The sequence below is a fragment of the Saccoglossus kowalevskii genome, chromosome 22 (genome assembly GCF_978046115.1).
Source record: "Saccoglossus kowalevskii chromosome 22, keSacKowa6.1, whole genome shotgun sequence".
In the NCBI taxonomy this organism is placed as follows: domain Eukaryota; kingdom Metazoa; phylum Hemichordata; class Enteropneusta; family Harrimaniidae; genus Saccoglossus; species Saccoglossus kowalevskii.
In genome coordinates, this window is record NC_140662.1 from 30,684,488 (window position 1) to 30,707,133 (window position 22,646).

At 34.9% G+C, this 22,646-nt stretch overlaps 1 protein-coding gene across 3 annotated transcripts in view; it reads right to left on the reverse strand.

Moving 5' to 3' along the window:
- The window catches only part of LOC100374637 (microspherule protein 1-like), a 36,488-nt gene continuing 13,842 nt past the window's right edge, over positions 1-22,646 (reverse strand). For 2 of the 3 annotated variants that reach the window (XM_085496181.1, XM_085496179.1), the window contains 9 exons: positions 20,167-20,275; positions 17,975-18,113; positions 17,629-17,704; positions 15,315-15,343; positions 10,311-10,403; positions 9,161-9,243; positions 3,443-3,658; positions 2,886-2,984; positions 1-551 (listed from right to left, as the gene is read on the reverse strand). In XM_085496181.1, coding sequence (XP_085352307.1) covers positions 2,901-2,984; positions 3,443-3,658; positions 9,161-9,243; positions 10,311-10,403; positions 15,315-15,343; positions 17,629-17,704; positions 17,975-18,113; positions 20,167-20,275 — 829 coding nt within the window. In that variant the 3' untranslated portion in view covers positions 1-551; positions 2,886-2,900. The remainder of the gene's footprint in view (positions 552-2,885; positions 2,985-3,442; positions 3,659-9,160; positions 9,244-10,310; positions 10,404-15,314; positions 15,344-17,628; positions 17,705-17,974; positions 18,114-20,166; positions 20,276-22,646) is intronic. The other variant, XM_085496180.1, reaches the window with a different exon arrangement.

The following is a 22,646-nucleotide window of genomic DNA, read 5'->3' on the forward strand; positions in this document are numbered from 1 at the left end:
TTTATGCACTTTGTGGTCATAAGGCAGTTATATTATCAATAATGAAAATATAGGACAAAATAGGAATTTCATCTTAACTTAAAAAGCTTTTAAATACATTACATTGAATACAACCTCATACTTGCAGTGTTGAAGAGAGTCTGTGTGTTCATTCATTTCATATATGGTGATGATACACATATTTTATATTGTTTGTTGAAGGTATTATATCCACATAAGTGATGCTTTTCTTGTTTCAGTCTTTACCCATAATGGTATTCTCTACTGCCAGAACACATATTCTGTATACGAAAATTTACATCATCATTTCAATCAAGGCAAGATATTTTACAAATGTGACTTATCAAATTATAACCGTGACAAATTTGTTTCCGATTTGAACAATACATGTTGGCAGCCAATTTATAATTGTGATGAACCGAATCCGGCACTCAAGATTTTCTGTGATGCTTTCAGTGCTATTGCATCAAGGCACGCCCCAATTAAAAAATGTAATGTTAATAGCAAATCGTTTTGTAAGTCCTGGCTCTCGAAAGGTCTTCTTATTTCAACTAAAACAAAACACAAATTATTTTGTAAAATGAAAAGGTCTCCCAACAATATTCAAGTTGGTAACAAGTACAAGATATACCGAAACCTTCTGACAAAACTGCTCAAAAAAGCTAAAAAAACCTATTATTCAGCCAAATTCCAGTCTTCGACTGCATGGAAATACTAATAAAACCTGGAAAATTATAAATAGCATTTTAAACAATAATATTTCTATGTCTCCAAGACAGGTTATTAAATCCAATACGGGGGAAGTTTTGTCAAAGGATATCGATCTTGCACAGAATTTCAATGATTTTTTCACTGCTGTTAGACCAGCCCTAGCTGCTCAAATCAATTCTCCTGAACATTTTACAAACTACCTTTCTGATAATCATTACACAGCTTCTTTCTTCCTGCGTCCAGTTTGTCAAAATGACGTCATTAATGAGATCGGGCGTTTAGATCCCAGCAAAGCTATGGGCCCAGATCATATTCATCCAAAAACAATAATCCATGCTGCCCAACACATTGCTAGTCCCCTAACCCATATCATCAACCTATCCATTACTACAGGTATTTTCCCAGATCTACTAAAAATCGCTAAAATTACCCCCATATATAAAAAAGGTTCACCTTTAGAAATAAGCAACTACAGACCCATTTCCTTATTGCCAATTCTAAGCAAAATTATTGAATCTGTTGTTAAATCCCAACTTTTAGCGTACCTTGATAAATTTAATATTCTTTTGCCGACTCAATATGGTTTTCGCAAACATTACAATACCAAACTTGCACTTGTAGATCTAATTACTGACATCACAGACAAAATGGACGCAGGTTACATCACATTTGGTATATTTATAGATTTAAAGAAAGCATTCGATACAATTGACCACCACATTTTATTACAAAAATTAGAGCATTATGGGATTCGGGGCCTGCCACTTAAATGGTTTCACAGTTATCTAGAAAATCGTCTCCAGACAGTGGATGTCAATGGTACCGTATCACCCGCAAACTAAGTTAAATGTGGAATTCCCCAGGGTTAAATACTCGGCCCTCTATTATTTCTTCTCTATATTAATGATATTAACTCCAGTACCAATGCCTTTGATTTTTGTTTATTTGCAGATGACACTAACCTATTCAACTCACATAAATTTAACCAAATTAATCTTAATACTATTAATACAGAATTTAAAAAAGTCGTTGACTGGTGTAAAGCTAACAAACTAACAATTAATGCCAACAAAACAAATTATATGGTAATTAAAACTCCACAAAAACAAGTTCATATTAATGGATCCCTAGAAATTGATAATGTACCGTTAGAGGGCGTAACAGCAGTATCTTACTTGGGTGTCAATATAAATTTGTCTTTGAACTGGAAATATCATATTAACAAAGTCACTAACATACTTACTGTAGCTTAAAATTGGTATAATCTCACAAATTCGACATTATGTCCCAAAGTATATTCTTATTCTATTATATAATACCCTGATTCTTCCACATTTAACGTACTGTGTTGAAATATGGGGAAACGCTTATCCTACCCTTCTTGAACCGATTCTACAACTCCAGAAAAGACTTGTGCGGCTTATCACTTTTTCAAAATGGAACTCGCATTCTGCAACACTGTTCCGATCTCTTCGAATTCTGAACATTCATAAACTATGTAAATTCCACTCTTGTCTATATATTTTTGATTTAAATAAAAACCAAAAACAAAACTTTCTATAACCCAGCATAACATAAAGTTTGCATCAATTAAGCATTGGAATTCACTAGAACCAGAACTACAAAATGCCAATATTAGTAGATATTTTTTTAAAAATTGTCTGAAAGCTGAACTTATATCTGAATATTCAGATTAATTATACGACAATTGGCTGACAACTCACTACAACAGACTGACTGATTAACTGATTGACAAGCTGACTAATTGACTGGTAGTATAAAATATATGTATATGATAAATTTATGATAATCCGCACGTCAGTACAATATTATTTCTTATTCCGGGTCTAGGACTCGACTAGCTCAAATGAGCTATTTCCATGACCCACACCAGAATCCTTTGCAGTGGTAAAAAGGAAAAATTAATTGTGTTATGTATATTTTCTTTTTCTGGTGTAAATACATAAATACAAATACAAATATGCACACCCAACCACTCAATATGACATGAACCTCTCTGGAGTATAGTATAACACAATTGAATACACTTTTATTGCAGTCGAAATGCTAGCACAAATGAATTGCTAGAACGGAAAGCACCTCGGCAGATTTAGCATAACTACCAGACATCAATCATGGTAACATCTATATTTACAGCCATCTTTGGTACTTACAATGAGAGACATCATCTACACAGCCATCTTTGCTGCTTCAGCTCTGATGATACTGATCAAGTCTTGATTAATAAGAAAAATGAACCTCAAACCAGTTATCTGATAAATAATAATAAAGTTGATTATTGATTGATATGTATGACAAATGGTACAGTTCATGGCCACGCAGAGTCTGACCATCAATAGTCAACCAAAGTCAATAACAAAAACACAGTTCATGGCCACGCAGAGTCTGACCATCAATAGTCAACCAAAGTCAATAACAAAAACACACAGTTCATGGCCACGCAGAGTCTGACCATCAATAGTCAACCAAAGTCAATAACAAAAACACACAGTTCATGGCCACGCAGAGTCTGACCATCAATAGTCAACCAAAGTCAATAACAAAAACACACAGTTCATGGCCACGCAGAGTCTGACCATCAATAGTCAACCAAAGTCAATAACAAAAACACACAGTTAATGGCCACATATACAAGAATTAAAAACACACCTCAGTCAGTTTAATTATAAACACTTAGAACTCATTGTATTAAATACATATGATTTCTTACCTCAACTACTGAATTATTATTTAATTTTGCTTTCTCTGCTTTTAACACAGGTTTACCATCAATGTATATTGGTCGTTTGCCTTCATTTGCAATATAGAAATCACCATTATTGCGTAGTTTGATCACACCTTGTCTCCGTGATATTTTCCATGCTGGTCCTTCTAATGATAAGTCTACATCTATATTGTTTACTTTGGTAGCTCTTCCTAGGGTAATCTGAAATATACATGTATAATGTGTGATGTAAAGAACAATAGCTTAGAGCACACAAGAATCAAATACACATGTGTGATATAAAGAACAATAGCTTAGAGCACACAAGAATTAGATAATATACATGTGGGCACAGATCTAGAAGCAGTACCTACACACGAATTGGTGACGTCATAAAATACATGACCTTCAATCGGGGTCGTTTCCTCGGTATATACGAATTGGTATATACAAATTACAATAAAGATACTTAAGACGTTACACATAAGGTAAAACAAATCACGTGACAATATAATGATAATAACGGTAATAAATCCTAGCTTAACAGTTGAACAGAACGCTCATATAGTCAGTCGGGTGACGCCGAGGGTCACGAACTGTGTTGCAAAATGGCCGTGTGGTTGAAACTGGGTCATGGCGTGACTGGTAAGGAAGACATCATTAAACACTCAAATTTACAATAAAACGGGGAAGTAGTTGCATATTACGGCGTAGCCAACATGGGAAATAAAAAATCGCCCAATACAAACGACATGGGTTCGAATCACACTAGATACACACTCACCAGAACCGAAGCAATCAGAAACGAGCAATCGTTTTGGCTTTTCCGTTCAACTCATCGGAACACTGGAGTAGTTAGAAAACTGAACACCACTTAACGACCAACGTCGTGGCGTGGTACACAAGCGTGCCATCAAAATAAAACAAAATTAGCTTGAAAAGACAGTGGGTTCGAGTCCCGCTCAGAGCTACCGTAAAAACGTAAATCAAATAAACTGAAATCTCTCAAACGGTGAACAAGTAAACAAAGAACGTCGCAAAAAAATAATAAACCTCACAAAACTCTGAGTCCACCATACAAAACTGAATGAATAAATAATAAAATAACTAACGTCTTAAACTGGACGACGCGCAATTTGTTCAACAGTTTCCAGATTGTGACAAGAGATGAGCAAGACCCAAGTCAAGGTAAGTTTTGTTAAAGTGTCGATGGCGTTCCCTATATTAGGAAAACAATTCAGGCAACAGACGAATATCTTCTGTGGTGTTGTGGAATTTATACTGTGTCTGCGGAATTGTTGATTGAGGGTTCGAAGCCAGCAGTTAACATTTTGTTAGAAAGTTTCACAATTAAATCAAATATCCAATGATACCAGTATATTTATTTCATTATTTTAACAACTTGCAATGGTGGAAGTTGGTCAAATACGAGTTCTTACACCTAAATAAGTATCAAATATTTGTCGACACATTTATTCTCTCAACCTTGTAGAGGTGGAAATTAATTAAACAACAGGTATTTACTCACAAATATAATGGTCAATATTTGTCCATACATTCATTCTGTCAATTTAAAAACTTGTAATTGTTGGAATTAATCAAATGAGAGTTGTCTACACCAAAATAAGTTTCAAATACTTGTCCATACATTTATTCTCTCAATTTAACAACTTGTAATTGTGTAAAATAATTAAACGAGAGCTGTCTACACCAAAATAAGTCTAAAATATTTGTCCGCACATTTATTCTCTCAATTTAACAACTTGTAATTGTGGGAATTAATCAAACGAGAGCTGTCTACACCAAAATAAGTCTAAAATATTTGTCCGCACACTTATTCTCTCAATTTAACAACTTGTAATGGTGTAAAATAATTAAACGAGAGCTGTCTACACCAAAATACATGTAAGTCTAAAATATTTGTCCGCACATTTATTCTTTCAATTTAACAACCTGTAATTGTGGGAATTAATCAAACGTGAGTTGTTTACATCAAATTAAGTATTAAATATTTGTTGAGACATTTATTCTCTCAATTTAACAACTTGTAATGGTGTAAAATAATTAAACGCGACTTAATCAGTTTAATCAGTTGACATCAATGCAACTTACCCGCAGACAGTGCACAACAGAGTATCATTATTAAGCAATTATAAACAGGAACGTGTCTTGGCATTAGGGTTAGGGTCGGGTCAGGTATGGGCAACGCAAATGGCAAACACCCAATTGGCAAGATGTACACTAACGGGTTATGGCATGCATATAGTTTACACAAGTAAAAACACAAAATTGGCAATTTTTTTGACAATTGTAACTCAATAATAGAAATATGTTGTATTTCTATATATATACACACTATATAGTCTTATCAAATGCAAACACATCCAGTCAATCCATTGTGTCTTGTGGGTCAGTTCTCTACATAGTGATCAGGAGGACCTGGGTTCAATTCCCTTGCCTGCCCATTTTTTTCTCGCAAACACCATTTGGCAATAAAGCTAAATATGACAACAAATTATTTAATTTGCATGACTACCCACATAGCTCAGTTGATTTGTACTATGTCGGTAATGTGAGCGATCGCTGGTTTGAATCCAGTATGTTTAGTTAGATTTTTGAATGCTAGTGAAGACAGTGCTCCTATGAATAGGACTTAAATCCTAACTCCTGTGTGAAGACACTCGTGGTACAGTGGACAAGACAGTGCGCTGGGAACTAAAAGATCGCAAGTTCGAATCACGGATTGGACACTCCTACAATAGACATGAAAGACGTTAAAACATAAACAGCGGTGTGTGATGTAAAGAACAATAGCTTAGAGCAAACAAGAATCAGATAATACACATGTGTGATGTAAAGAACAATAGCTTAGAGTAAACAAGAATTAGATCATACACATGTGTGATGTAAAGAACAATAGCTTAGAGCAAACAAGAATTAGATAATACACATGTGTGATGTAAAGAATAATAGCTTAGAGCAAACAAGAATTAGATAATACACATGTGTGATGTAAAGAACAATAGCTTAGAGTAAACAAGAATTAGATAATACACATGTGTGATGTAAAGAACAATAGCTTAGAGCAAACAAGAATTAGACAATACACATGTGTGATGTAAAGAACAATAGCTTAGAGCAAACAAGAATTAGATAATACACAGTTGTGATGTAAAGAATAATAGCTTAGAGCAAACAAGAATCAGATAATACACATGTGTGATGTAAAGAACAATAGCTTAGAGTAAACAAGAATTAGATAATACACATGTGTGATGTAAAGAACAATAGCTTAGAGCAAACAAGAATTAGATAATACACATGTGTGATGTAAAGAACAATAGCTTAGAGCAAACAAGAATTAGATAATACACATGTGTGATGTAAAGAATAATAGCTTAGAGTAAACAAGAATTAGATAATACACACGTGTGATGTAAAAAACAATAGCTTAGAGCAAACAAGAATTAGATAATACAGGGATAATTATCTTGACAGTGCACCCTCTAAGATGATCACTGCACATAGGAAATAATTACTGTACGCATCCTGCTGAGCGCTCAGCCCTTCCAAAACATCCCAAATTTGCCTGTCAAACTATTCACTGTTTTGACTAATTATTATTGTCACTACCATGAATAGGGTGTCAGACGGGTAAACTATGATTCCATATGACCTGAATACTAATTGCAAATTCAATTTACCCATCAACAAATATTTAAAAAAAATCTTTTTGTTGAAATCAGTGGCAAAAGATCCTATTTAAACACTGCGGAAATTCACTTCTGTTTTGCTCTAAAAAATGTCATCGTCAATATTTAGAAATTCCTGGAGAATCACGTAAGTAGAACACAGAACTCTGGTAGGTTAACAGACTTGACCTGACAGAGAAGATATAGTTGCAGGTCAAATTGTGCAAAAAATAACATGGCAGAAATTTTTTTGTATCGACAGTCTGCATACTATTGATAATGATGAAGATCTTGTCTTAAATAATTTTACACTGTAAATTCTGATTGTTTGTAAATGCATGTAATACAATTTGTGTATTTTTGATTGAACATTTGGTTTCTTCATTGTAAAAGTGTTGCAGAAATCAATGACAACTCAACCAAATTTACTATCAGATTTTTCCTCCAAAGACACATAATATTCCCCCTAATCTGGCACATACATGTAGTGAATGAAAATTGACATTTGAATAATGTTTCAAGAGAAGGGTACTAAGCATGTTTTTTTGGAGCTGAATACCCTGGGCACAAGTTGACTTAGGCTTAGTGTAGTAAGCAAACTGTATTTTAAAACAATGTGGTATCAAAGACATGAAATGTACACCCATAAAATACAAGACATGAATGTCACAGTCCCTGTCATTTAATTATAAAATACTCGTATTAAAATAATACATGGAATATCTGCGAACAGGTGAACTAATAATATGTATTCTATGTGGGTACAACTCATCATAAAGTGATTTCCTTTAACCTAGTATTGTACTGATAACTTAAAACTTCCATTGACCCATGTCCAAAACACAAGTGCAACCAAACTATGTCTCATACATGTATGCATGCTTAAGAAACTGCATTCATAATTCTGAGTAAACCTTGATGTATCTTTAATAGCAACTTCTTTGTTAATTCAGGTCTTTGTAGATTACCAGGAACTGTGTTTGTTTCAGTATCATCACTATAATTCTCATCAAAATGTAGCCCTGACCCCCCCTCTACAGTTTCCACTGATTTATATTTGAACCACAAGTGTCAATGTGCTGGCCAATATTTATAAACAGAAACTGCAATGTATTTTCACTGATCTTCAGCTTTGTGACCTGGTATTTCAGTGATGGCTCTTTATAATGGAATGCAATTTTTACAGTTTAAAAATATAGTATACAGCTACATTTCTGGCCACTTTTTTTTCAAGATTTCAACATTAATTTATCATAAAATCAAACAAAAACCAGACTGTAGTCCATTTCTGTCACTGAAAACCCTAGCATTACATCTAACCTAATTATTTATTCTGAGCATGCTCAGTTGTTCTCTCAGTGTTGTTGAGAGAGGTAATTTTGGATGAAAATCATGAAAACGACACACTTATGATTTTCAGATCTGGAAAAAAAATTATGTGCATATTCAACAGACTTGTTTATCAACCTGCCAAGTTTCATTGATATTTGCGACAAAATTTCTGAGAAAATGTTGAAGAGGTAAAGGAAACAGGACGGACGGAAAGCAGAAATTAGTCTCCTTTTCAGGCTGTGCCTGAACAGGGACTAAAAATGCAGTTAATCCACGAAAAGTAGTTTTATTAGTTCTGGCCGTTGAGAACATGCCAACCTATCTTTATCAACAAAATTGTCACAGAAATTATGTACACCTTAAATATCAAAGCAATGGAGCTGGTAGATTACAAAGAGAAGTCAAAGATAACATTGTTTAATGATAATTAGTGGTGATTAATGATATCACATGATATTTCATTTCTTACACAGATGTCTCTTACCAGCAGTCAACATGCTTGATATACAAGATTTCACTTTGACATTTCAAATGGCTGGTGGGCAGGCACATTCAACCATTTATGTAGCATTTCATAAAGCAGTGAATTTAAAACAGGGTAAAAGTCTCTGCCACATCAAAACCATTAAAATAAATGAATGAATATTCCTGCCTCTACAGTACACAGTTTACATGTAATGCTAATATAAGTACAACATACCTCTCTGGATCTCATAAGATAGCGCACCAACCGTCCTCGTAACACTGCTAACGTTTGATTGTCAAAGTCAGGTGGACTTACACCTACAACAAATCACATTCCAGGTTTCAGGTAATTACTCTTACTTTCCTCAAAAGATAAATGTACTTTTAAAGTTAAAATGAAATCATTGCTTCCAAATTGAAGGTATCGGGAACAATAAATCAGAAAAGCACACTGGAGGCTGTGAATAATTAAAACATGTACATGACAAATGTAATTGCTTTGTTTAGGTGGGGGGGGGTTCTCCATACAAAACAAAAATCTCACTGTATTATTTCTATGTGTATCGATGAGAATGAATACATAAACAGCGTTCAAACTAATTTTCAGAAAATTCATTGATGTTCAAAACATGTCATTATTTTAAAGTTAGTGTACAAGTAGGCTATTTGCAACATGTTAATATAATTGATACAGGTTATTTTTTAAAAACAAATTTTTAGGGGTTATAATTTTGGTTAAGAAAAGGAAATTGTCTGCTTGCCTTAGTCATCAGAACTAAAAGTTATTCATTTCATTACCAGTATTCAATTTCACGATTTTAATAAAATACACAAAAAATGCAAAAAAACACACAATAAACTTCTTGTTTTACTATGAAATTCATAATGTAAAATCTAGTGACAGTAGTCATTTCAGTATCCTCAACCAACTATGAAACAAGATCAGTTAAATATAAATGGAAACCAAAAAAAACACAATGAAAGTCAGTCAACTATTTTATACATGATCAGCCAAAGCAGAGTTTTTGGATTGAAGAGAGTAAAGTGCAAAGCCACATTGTCAATTAAGACTTACCTAGCAATGTTGCAGTATCTACCAGTTACATTATTAACTAAGACTTACCATGCAATGTTGCAGTACTTACCAGTTACATTGTCAACTAAGACTTACCATGCAATGTTGCAGTACTTACCAGTTACATTGTTAACTAAAACTTACCATGCAATGTTGCAGTACTTACCAGTTACATTGTCAACTAAGACTTACCATGCAATGTTGCAGTACTTACCAGTTACATTGTCAACTAAGACTTACCATGCAATGTTGCAGTACTTACCAGTTACATTATTAACTAAGACTTACCATGCAATGTTGCAGTACTTACCAGTTACATTGTCAACTAAGACTTGCCATTTTGGAATCTCATTTTCAAGATGTCTAATTTCACGTTTCTGTCTTCGGTCAGCTATTGATAATTCTAGAAGATAAACATAGCATAACCATTGCAACTTAGCTCATTGAGAATCTATACTAGGCGATAGTAGAGTCAAGTAAGATACTAGGTAATGGTAGAGTCAAGTATGATACTAGGTAATGGATAAGTCAAGTATGATACTAGGTAATGGATAAGTCAAGTATGATACTAGGTAATGGATAAGTCAAGTATGATACTAGGTAATGGATAAGTCAAGTATGATACTAGGTAATGGACGAGTCAAGTATGATACTAGGTAATGGTAGAGTCAAGTAAGATACTAGGTAATGGTAGAGTCAAGTATGATATTAGGTAATGGATAAGTCAAGTATGATACTAGGTAATGGACGAGTCAAGTATGATACTAGGTAATTGATGAGTCAAGTAAGATACTAGGTAATGGATGAGTCAAGTATGATACTAGGTTATGGACGAGTCAAGTATGATACTAGGTAATGGATGAGTCAAGTACGATACTAGGTAATGGACGAGTCAAGTAAGATACTAGATAATGGATTAGTCAAGTATGATACTAGGTAATGGACGAGTCAAGTATGATACCAGGTAATGGTAGAGTCAAGTAAGATACCAGGTAATGGTAGAGTCAAGTAAGATACTAGGTAATGGTAGAGTCAAGTATGATACTAGGTAATGGATAAGTCAAGTATGATACTAGGTAATGGACGAGTCAAGTATGATACTAGGTAATTGATGAGTCAAGTAAGATACTAGGTAATGGATGAGTCAAGTATGATACTAGGTAATGGTAGAGTCAAGTATGATACTAGGTAATGGACGTGTCAAGTACGATACTAGGTAATGGATGAGTCAAGTACGATACTAGGTAATGGATGAGTCAAGTACGATACTAGGTTATGGACGAGTCAAGTATGATACTAAGTAATGGATGAGTCAAGTACGATACTAGGTAATGGACGAGTCAAGTATGATACTAGGTAATGGATGAGTCAAGTAAGATACTAGATAATGGATGAGTCAAGTATGATACAAGGTAATGGTAGAGTCAAGTATGATACTAGGTAATGGATGAGTCAAGTATGATACTAGGTAATGGATGAGTCAAGTAAGATACTAGATAATGGATGAGTCAAGTATGATACAAGGTAATGGTAGAGTCAAGTATGATACTAGGTAATGGATGAGTCAAGTATGATACTAGGTAATGAATGAGTCAAGTATGATACTAGGTAATGGTAGAGTCAAGTAAGATACTAGGTAATGGATGAGTCAACTATGATACTAGGTAATGGTAGAGTCAAGTAAGATACTTGGTAATTGATGAGTCAAGTATGATACTAGGTAATGGTAGAGTCAAGTATAATACAAGGTAATGGATGAGTCAAGTAAGATACTAGGTAATGGATTAGTCAAGTACAATACTAGGTAATGGATGAGTCAAGTACAATACTAAGTAATGATAGAGTCAAGTATGATACTAGGTAATGGTAGAGTCAAGTATGATACAAGGTAATGGATGAGTCAAGTATGATACTAGGTAATAGTAGAGTCAAGTATGATGCAAGGTAATGGATGAGTCAAGTATGATACAAGGTAATGGATGAGTCAAGTATGATACTAGGTAATGGTAGAGTCGAGTATGATACTAGGTAATGGATGACTCAAGTACGATACTAGGTAATGGATGAGTCAAGTACAATACTAGGTAATGAATAAGTCAAGTACAATACTAGGTAGTGGATGAGTCAAGTACAATACTAAGTAATGGTAGAGTCAAGTATGATACTAGGTAATGGTAGAGTCAAGTATGATACAAGGTAATGGATGAGTCAAGTATGATACTAGGTAATGGTAGAGTCGAGTATGATACTAGGTAATGGATGACTCAAGTAGAATACTAGGTAATAGATAAGTCAAGTATGATACTAAGGAATGGATGAGTTAAGTATGATACTAGGTAATGGACGAGTCAAGTACGATACTAGGTAATGGATGAGTCAAGTATGATACTAGGTAATGGATGAGTCAAGTATGATACTAGGTAATGGATGAGTCAAGTAGGATACTAGGTAATGGACGAGTCAAGCATGAAACTAGGTAATGGATGAGTCAAGTATGATACTAGGTAATGGTAGAGTCGAGTATGATACTAGGTAATGGATGAGTCAATTACGATACTAGGTAATGGATGAGTCAATTACGATACTAGGTAATGGATGAGTCAAGTACAATACTAGGTATTGGATAAGTAAAGTATGATACTAGGTAATGGATGAGTCAAGTATGATACTAGGTAATGGATGAGTCAAGTATGATACTAGGTAATGGATGAGTCAAGTATGATACTAGGTAATGGATGAGTCAAGTACGATACTAGGTAATGGACGAGTCAAGTATGATACTAGGTAATGGATGAGTCAAGTATGATACTAGGTAATGGAGGAGTCAAGTATGATACTAGGTAATGGAGGAGTCAAGTATGATACTAGGTAATGGATGAGTCAAGTATGATACTAGGTAATGGAGGAGTCAAGTATGATACTAGGTAATGGAGGAGTCAAGTATGATACTAGGTAATGGATGAGTCAAGTATGATACTAGTAATGGATGAGTCAAGTATGATACTAGGTAATGGTAGAGTCAAGTATGATACTAGGTAATGGTAGAGTCAAGTAATAATAATAATCTTTATTGAAACCGTATCCCAGAGTGGGATCTTAGTTGAAAATACAATAAAGTAACACACAAAAAAAAGATAATCACAGACATTTGAATGTAAAGAAAAAAGAAAAAAATTTAAATCATGTGGTGGTTTGTTGAGGCATCTGGCATTTTAGGATTGTTTCTTGTCGTAATTTGAACAAGTGTGGATGAATTTTCCTAGCTCAATGATTTTTTTATTATTTGTACTTTTTAGTATATCTGTAAGGTGTTTATCATGCGTCCTCAAGTTGCTTTTATTGTATTTAATATTCTTGATCATGATTTCTTGTTCCTCCTTGAATAGATTACAATTGAGAAGAAAATGTTTTTCATTCTCAATTTCCTGTTTGTCACAAACTGGGCAAATTCGGTCCTCAGCTAAAACGTTATTATATCTGCCCTTTTCGATTTGAAGGGTATGAGCACTTATGCCGAGTTTTGTCATAGCAGCTCTATGATTTGGATTTTTTATTGTGGTGAGATATTTTTCATATGCAAATTTTGTTTTAATTTTCCTATAGGTTCGTAACTTGTTTTTGTGGTTTTTACCTTTATTGTCATCGTGTAATGTTTCTGTGCTATGTATTTTAAAGGCTTGTTCTAGTTCGAGTGATTCTAGAGATTTATGGTTTTCCCAAATATTTCCCAGATTTAAATTTTCTAAAATTTGTTTTATGTCTGTTACCCAGTCGTCTTTTCCTTTTTCATCAAGATGTATTCATGCTTCATGCACTAGCGAATTTGGGTTATTTATTTTTATTTTCATCCAAAATTTGATCATATATTTTAAGCTCGTTGTTGGCAGTGGATATCTTCCCAACTATAGTAGGCTTGCCAAATTACTTGCTTTGCTATTTACTTTTAGAAGGTATTTGCAGAAATGTATTTGTACTTTGATACAAAATAGTTACTGGTACTACCTTACCGGTAATGGATTATTCACGATTGAAACTGGATGGCATAGTTTTGGTGCACCCACTGAGAAGAGATTGACACTAACCAAGAACACATGCACCCAGTGTGATACCAAGGTTCAGACTGATGACAACCCTTGACCATGAACCCAGGTGATCTGGTCAGTGACCTTGATTCAAAAGGAAATTACAATTCTGACCAAATAGTGAATTACAAATCTTATAAAGTTGGGAATTACAATGAAATATTAAGCCCAAGGTTTACCAAATAGATTATGACAAAGTACTGTTTCTCCAATACCAATCACCCTCTATGGCAACCTTGTAAGTGAATGCACACCATCTAACTGCATACAAATTACAAGTTACACTAAGGTATGGTAGAGTAATGTAATGATAGAGTCAAGTATGATACTATGTAATGGTAGAGTCAAGTAAAATACTATATAACGGTAAAGTCAAGTAAGATACTATAAAATAGTAGAGTCAAGTAAGATACTAAGTAATGGTAGAGACAAGTAAAATACTAAGTAATGGTAGAGTCAAGTAATATACTAAGTAATCAATGGTGGAGACAAGTAAGATACTATATAATGGTAGAGACAAGTAAGATTCTATAAAATAGTAGTCAAGTAAGATACTAAGTAATGGTAGAGACAAGTAAAATACTAAGTAATCAATGGTGGAGTCAAGTAAGATACTATATAATGGTAGAGACAAGTAAGATACTATATAATGGTAAAGTCAAATAAAATACTAAGTAATGGCAGAGTCAAGTAAAATACTAAGTAAAGGTAAAGTCAAGTAAAATACTAAGTAATGGCAGAGTCAAGTAAGATACTAAGTAATGGTAGTCAAGTAAGATACTAAGTAATGGTAAAGTCAAGTAAAATACTAAGTAATGGCAAAGTCAAGTAAAATACTAAGTAATGGTAAAGTCAAGTAAAATACTAAGTAATGGCAGAGTCAAGTAAAATACTAAGTAATGGTAGAGTCAAGTAAGATACTAAGCAATGGTGAAGTCAAGTAAGATACTAAACAATGGTGAAGTCAAGTAAGATACTAGGTAATGGACGAGTCAAGTATGATACTAGGTAATGGACGTGCCAAGTACGATACTAGGTAATGGATGAGTCAAGTAAAATACTAAACAATGTTGAAGTCAAGTAAGATACTAAGTAATGGTGAAGTCAAGTAAGATACTAAGTAATGGTAGTCAAGTAAGATACTAAGTAATGGTAGTCAAGTAAGATACTAAGTAATGGTCAAGAAATGCACATGTATCTGGTATTGACTGAATAATTGTTAGAATACTTACCATGATCTAAGATCTCATCTTTAGGGTCCCTGCGAAAAAGAATATAACACGTAACTACAAATATGTAATCTAGATGTGCCTGTGGTGATACAATTCCATTTATTGAACAAAACTGATACAGTGATTTTGTCAACAGCTTTCAGTAATAATTTGAATTATGTACAAATATCCAGGGCTTTATATTACCAAACACACTCAAACTTCCACCTCACAGACACAAAGATTCAAACTTCCACCTTTCAGACCCAAACATTCAATTATTCACCTTACAAACCAAAACATTACAACTTCCACCTTACAAACCAAAACATTCAAACATCCACCTCATAGACCAAACATTACAATTCCACCTTTCAGACCCAAACATTCAATTATTCACCTTACAAACCCAAACATTACAACTTTCATCTTACAAACCAAAACATTCAAACTTCAACCTCATAGACCAAACATTACAACTTCAACCTTTCAAACCCAAACATTCAATCTTTCACTTCACAGACCCAAACATTCAAACTACCACCTCACAGACCAAACATTACAACTTCCACCTTACAAACTCAAACATTCAAACTTCCACCTTACAAACCCAAACATTCAAATTTCCACCTCATAGACCAAACATTACAAAATTCCACCTTTCAGACCCAAACATTCAATTATTCACCTTACAAACCCAAACATTTTAACTTTCACCTTACAAACCAAAACATTCAAACTTCAACCTCATAGACCAAACATTACAAATTCAACCTTTCAAACCCAAACATTCAAACTTCAACCTCATAGACCAAACATTACAACTTCCACCTTACAAACTCAAACATTCAAACTTTCACCACACATCCCCAAACATTCAAACTTCAACCTCATAGACCAAACATTACAACTTCCACCTTACAAACCCAAACATTCAAACATCCACCTCATAGACCAAACATTACAAAATTCCACCTTTCAGACCCAAACATTCAATTATTCACCTTACAAACCCAAACATTACAACTTTCACCTTACAAACTAAAACATTCAAACTTTCACCACACAGACCCAAATATTCAAACTTCTACCTTACAAACCCAAACTTCCGCCTTACAGACCCAAACATTCAAACTTCCACCTTACAAACCCAAACATTCAAACTTCCACCTCACTTTCCCAAACATTCAAACTTCCACCTTACAGACCCAAACATTCAAACTCCACCTTACAATCCCAAACTTCCACCTCACAGACCCAAATATTCAAACTTCCACCTTACAAACCCAAACTTCCACGTTACAGACCCAAACATTCAAACTTCCACCTTCCAAACCCAAACATTCAAACTTCCACCTCACTTTCCCAAACATTCAAACTTCCACCTCACTTTCCCAAACATTCAAACTTCCACCTTACAGACCCAAACATTACAACTTCCACCTTACAAACTCAAACATTCAAACTTCCACCTTACAGACCCAAACATTCAAACTCCACCTTACAAATCCAAACATTACAACTTTCACCTTACAAACCAAAACATTCAAACTTCAACCTCATAGACCAAACATTACAACTTCCACCTTACAAACTCAAACATTCAAACTTTCACCACACAGACCCAAATATTCAAACTTCACCTTACAAACCCAAACTTCCGCCTTACAGACCCAAACATTCAAACTTCCACCTTACAAACCCAAACATTCAAACTTCCACCTCACTTTCCCAAACATTCAAACTTCCACCTCACAGACCCAAACATTCAAACTTCCACCTTACAAACCCAAAATTGAAACTTCGACCTCACAGACCCAAACATTCAAACTTCAACCTCACAGACCCAAATATTCAAACTTCCACCTTACAAACCCAAACTTCCACCTCACATACCCAAAACAGTCACATTTCCACTTTTCAGACCCACCAATTAAAACTTCCACCTCACAGACCCAAACATTAAAACTTCCACCTTACAAACCCAAGCAGTCAAATTTACACATTACAAACCCCAAAATTCAAACTTCCCCCTCTCAGGCGCAAACATTCAAATTTCCACTTTTCAGACCAAAACATTAAAACTTCCACCTCAAAGGTCCAAACATTCAAACTACCATATATAAGATATGCAATTTATATTTGCCTTAGGAAATATTTCTATCATGTATTACTCAATATACAAGCAAAAACTATACGACACAGTCAAGGGAAAAAGAAAAATGTGTGTGAAAGTACAAAACAGCATTTGACCTTTTGGTCTCAGAACATCATTAGATTTTTTTTACTGGCATTATATAACACACAATTTTGTAAATATAGTTTTAATACTTACTGTAATGAAGTATCATCTATCATTTCTTCAGCATCAGAGAAATTCAAAACATGGTCTCCTCTTGGCATTGGTTGCACTAAATGAAATTAACGTTTTAGAAGCAAATTCACTAGGTGCACATTAACAACATATAGCATATTGCATGCTGGTTAATTACAACATGACTTTTACAAGTCTGATGCAACAACTACTATGCTACCAGTGACAGTTGGACAATTCATTTTTGATTGACCAAATTCATATACAGCAATTTACTATCATAATACATGTATATTCTATGTGATGTGACATGTTTGTTTTACACCACCAAGTTATTGCATGTAAATCAATATGAAATAAGTAGTACCTGATTGGTCAGGAAGCAAATGATACTGTTTCATAAGTAACCAATGATTGAAGAGACATTTATCAGTTCGACAAGGATTGAACACAGTTGGGTTTGTCGTCAATAATTTTTGGAATGTCTGTTGGTTTGGCTGACTTGTCTGGAAAACAAAATGCTAGTATAACAAACTGGTCAAGAATACAATGAGTTTTATTGTTATTTTACATGTTCACATAGATTTAATTTAGTAAATTTTTTTTTAGCGAAAATTGAAACCCAGTGAATAATTAATTCATTTACATTTAGAGTGCATTGCCGTATGATAACTGTCATAAAAGTGATTGACAGGTTATACTTGTTTTCAACTCTGGGAGGACAGTTGGAATCGACCAGGTGTGCTTGTGATTTACATAACAAAGGGTGTTTACAACTTTGGAAGAACAATTGGAATTTACCAGGTGCACTGTTATTTGAATAACAAAAGATGTTTAGGATCTACAGAGTTGTCTACGTGACACAGCTGCTAGCAAGATCACATTCTGATTGGCTCATGTGGAAACCAGGTGGTATCACTGAATCTGGGCCATTCATGCCTATAAATTGGACAGACTGAGGACAGTTGGGGACCATCATTTCTACTGTGTATAGCTACTGCCATATTGTGAATCAGGTGATATAGGCTTCAACCATCATTCTGTGAGACTTGTATGAAATGCTCTGCGATCTCCTGCTTCAGGTGGTGCCCTCCAAAATAACAGCGTTCCTCTGCAAGCAAGACGCTGCGATCGTACGTCGTTTCATGACTACAGACTAGTTTCGTTCATAACAAATATGCCGGATAACGTAATACGCATGTGCAGTGTTGAATTGTGGGAAAAACTGCGCCACCAAGAGCTGACAAGCTGTACAGTCTGTTTTATATTACGGAAAGTTTAGTCGCCGGCCAGATTATTCTTAGTTCGCAAATTGGCGACCTATATATTTTTTGAATCGCCATTCATTTAATTTAATCACCATGGCAACCAAAATGGTCGCAATCTGGAGGGCTGGTGTCTAACTGGTATATACAAAATACAACCAAGAAAACTTAAAAATAGTAAAACAAGCAGCCTGTCGGCTGAGATAGCTCTGCTGTTAGCAATGCACATTTCAATTAAAGAACAGAAGATATCATTAGAAAATGATCGAAATAATCATCAAAATTAGATATCATTACAAAATGAACAAATGTGAGAGAGAACCACATGTAGTAACTATATATGTAATATCAAAGCAATTGGACTTGCAGTTTTTAACAAGAAGTCGAAAATATAACTTTTCACCCGAAATGACAAAAATATTCACCAAAATCAGAAAACGAACAAACCTAAGTGAGGTCTACCCAAGGTACATATACAACAAGTATCAAAGCATTCAGGCTTGTAGTTTTCAAGAAGAAGTCTAAAAATGAAAAAAAAACCATTGACACGGACGACGACGAACAATCACTCATATGATAAGCTCTGCTCGACGAAGTCGACAGCAGACTGTTTCCATCTATTCACACTATCCTTAAAATATCCAAATGACCTGCATCCTTGAAAATCTAGTCTTATCGCTCTTGCGTTTCTGAGGGAAAAAATATTGATTTCAAAAACGAATGATTTGCACCCATGCCATCCTATGATTTGTTGACAATATCATTAATTCAGTACAGCCATTCTTTTTGAACAATTGAGAGGCAAAAATTCATCATTTCTCATATGTGTAGGTGCTCTAATAAAAGCCGCATCCCCTCTGTTGCATTGTACCATTTTAATAGAAGCCGCGGCTTCTAATACAGATTTTACAGTAAATAGGTTATTTATTACAGATGCCTGGGGATCCAAATTTGCAATGTAAATAACTCTGGCAACAAGGGAATATATAACAACCAAATCATAGGAAATTGATTGCCCATTGAGATTAAAATAATTTTTTTTTAGAAATCACAAAATTCATATGTAATATTTATATGAATGTGCAATAATCATTTGAGTTTAAAACTTTTCTACTTACCTCCAAATACATGTAGATATACTAGTACACAAGGTATTGAGATTAAAAATCAATTAGTTAACACTTAATAGGCAACTACATTTTCATGTGAATAACTAGTTTTTCAGATTGGTTGTACCACTGGACAACTAGGTATTTTTTTTAATTTCGACCACTGATATTTACTAAATACTTACAGATGCTATTGTTCCTATTAACGTCTCTTCATCTTTACTATACAATGCTTTGTTTAAAACAGACTGCTTAACATCCAGGTGAAGGTTTTTCATTGATTGCTGAGCTATTCTGTAAAAATAAGTATATAATTAATTTTTTAACATGTAAACATGGTGCATCATTCACAGGAGTGATGTCTGGTGTCAAATATCATTAACTGATACTGTGATCAGCATCAGTTTGCGTGTGAAAACCAATTGTATAATGGTATTGTTTATATCGTTATGATATGCGAATTTCAGAATGGATAAAAATTATTATTATAAGTTTATTTTGAAAAAATATTGCTAAGGCAAAGTTTTTGCTGTTTTTGAAACAGACATGCATCATGTATAATTCTATTTGCATAATGACCAGTTCTCTACAACAAATATTGATACAGGTCAATATAACTGTGTTATTGTAAATGAAAATTACGAGTCCATCTATTAAACTTCAATTAATCAAAGATGAGATATATTTTACTTCATTGTATTTTTATTGTGCATACCAATGCCAATATCTATGTTTAAGGTGAAATAAACAAGCCACACATGGAACAGTCCCAGTTAGTTATCAAATTTAAGATATGTGTAAGTTTTGTATTATAGTTTGAACATAACTACATGTATGTCAGAGATATGGATCCAAAAGATGATGCTTGACATTCAGTCATCTTGTATCTGATCGTCAAACTTTAGAACTGCATTCATTAAAACAAAATGGCCGCCAGTCAGCCATTTTGAATCCGTTCTGAAAAACAAAATGACGTGCACTGGAGCCCATAATGTCTAATGTATGTACCAAGTTTGAATGAAATTCACCATCGAACGGCCGAGCTCAGATTCCAGAATGCCAGAAATGCTTGATTTTTGTTTTTTTAGCACAAAAATGGCCACTATTCGGCCATTTTGAATCGCATCATCAAACCAATAAATATGTATATCTATGACATAATGTATAATGAATATTTAAAAGTTGAACATAATCAGTCAAAGCATGTCAGAGATATGGCACTAGAATTAAAACAAAATAGCCACTAGTCGGCCATTTTGAAGACACAGATATACCAGTGAAGACACACTGACATACAAGCGAAGACACAATGACATGCCAGTACAGACACACTGAGACACCAGTGAAGACACACTGACATGCCAGTGAAGACACACTGAGATACCAGTGAAGACACACTGACATGCCAGTACAGACACACTGACATGCCAGCACAGACACACTGAGATACCAGTGAAGACAAACTGAGATACCAGTGAAGACACACTGACATGCCAGTGAAGACACACTGAGATACCAGTATAGACACACTGACATACCAGTGAAGACATACTGAGATACCAGTGAAGACACACTGACATGCCAGTGAAGACACACTGAAATACCAGTATAGACACACTGACATGCCAGTACAGACACACTGAAATACCAGTGAAGACACACTGACATGCCAGTACAGACACACTGAGATACCAGTGAAGACACACTGACATGCCAGTGAAAATACACTGAGATACCAGTGAAGACACACTGACATGCCAGTGAAGACACACTGACATGCCAGTACAGACACACTGAGATACCAGTACAGACACACTGACATACCAGTACAGACACACTGAAATACCAGTACAGACACACTGAAATACCAGTATAGACACACTGACATGCCAGTACAGACACACTGACATGCCAGTACAGACACACTGACATACCAGTACAGACACACTGAAATACCAGTACAGACACACTGAAATACCAGTATAGACACACTGACATGCCAGTACAGACACACTGACATGCCAGTACAGACACACTGACATACCAGTACAGACACACTGAAATACCAGTACAGACACACTGAAATACCAGTATAGACACACTGACATGCCAGTACAGACACACTGACATGCCAGTGCAGACACACTGAAATACCAGCGAAGACACAATGACATGCCAGTGAAAATACACTGAGATACCAGTGAAGACACACTGACATGCCAGTGAAAATCCACTGAGATACCAGTGAAGACGCACTGACATGCCAGTGAAGACACACTGAGATACCAGTGAAGACACACTGACATGCCAGTACAGACACACTGAGATACCAGTACAGACACACTGAAATACCAGTATAGACACACTGACATGCCAGTGAAAATCCACTGAGATACCAGTGAAGACGCACTGACATGCCAGTGAAGACACACTGAGATACCAGTACAGACACACTGAGATACCAGTACAGACACACTGAGATACCAGTGAAGACACACTGACATGCCAGTACAGACACACTGAGATACCAGTACAGACACACTGAGATACCAGTGAAGACACACTGAGATACCAGTGAAGACACACTGACATGCCAGTACAGACACACTGAAATACCAGTATAGACACACTGACATGCCAGTACAGACACACTGAGATACCAGTG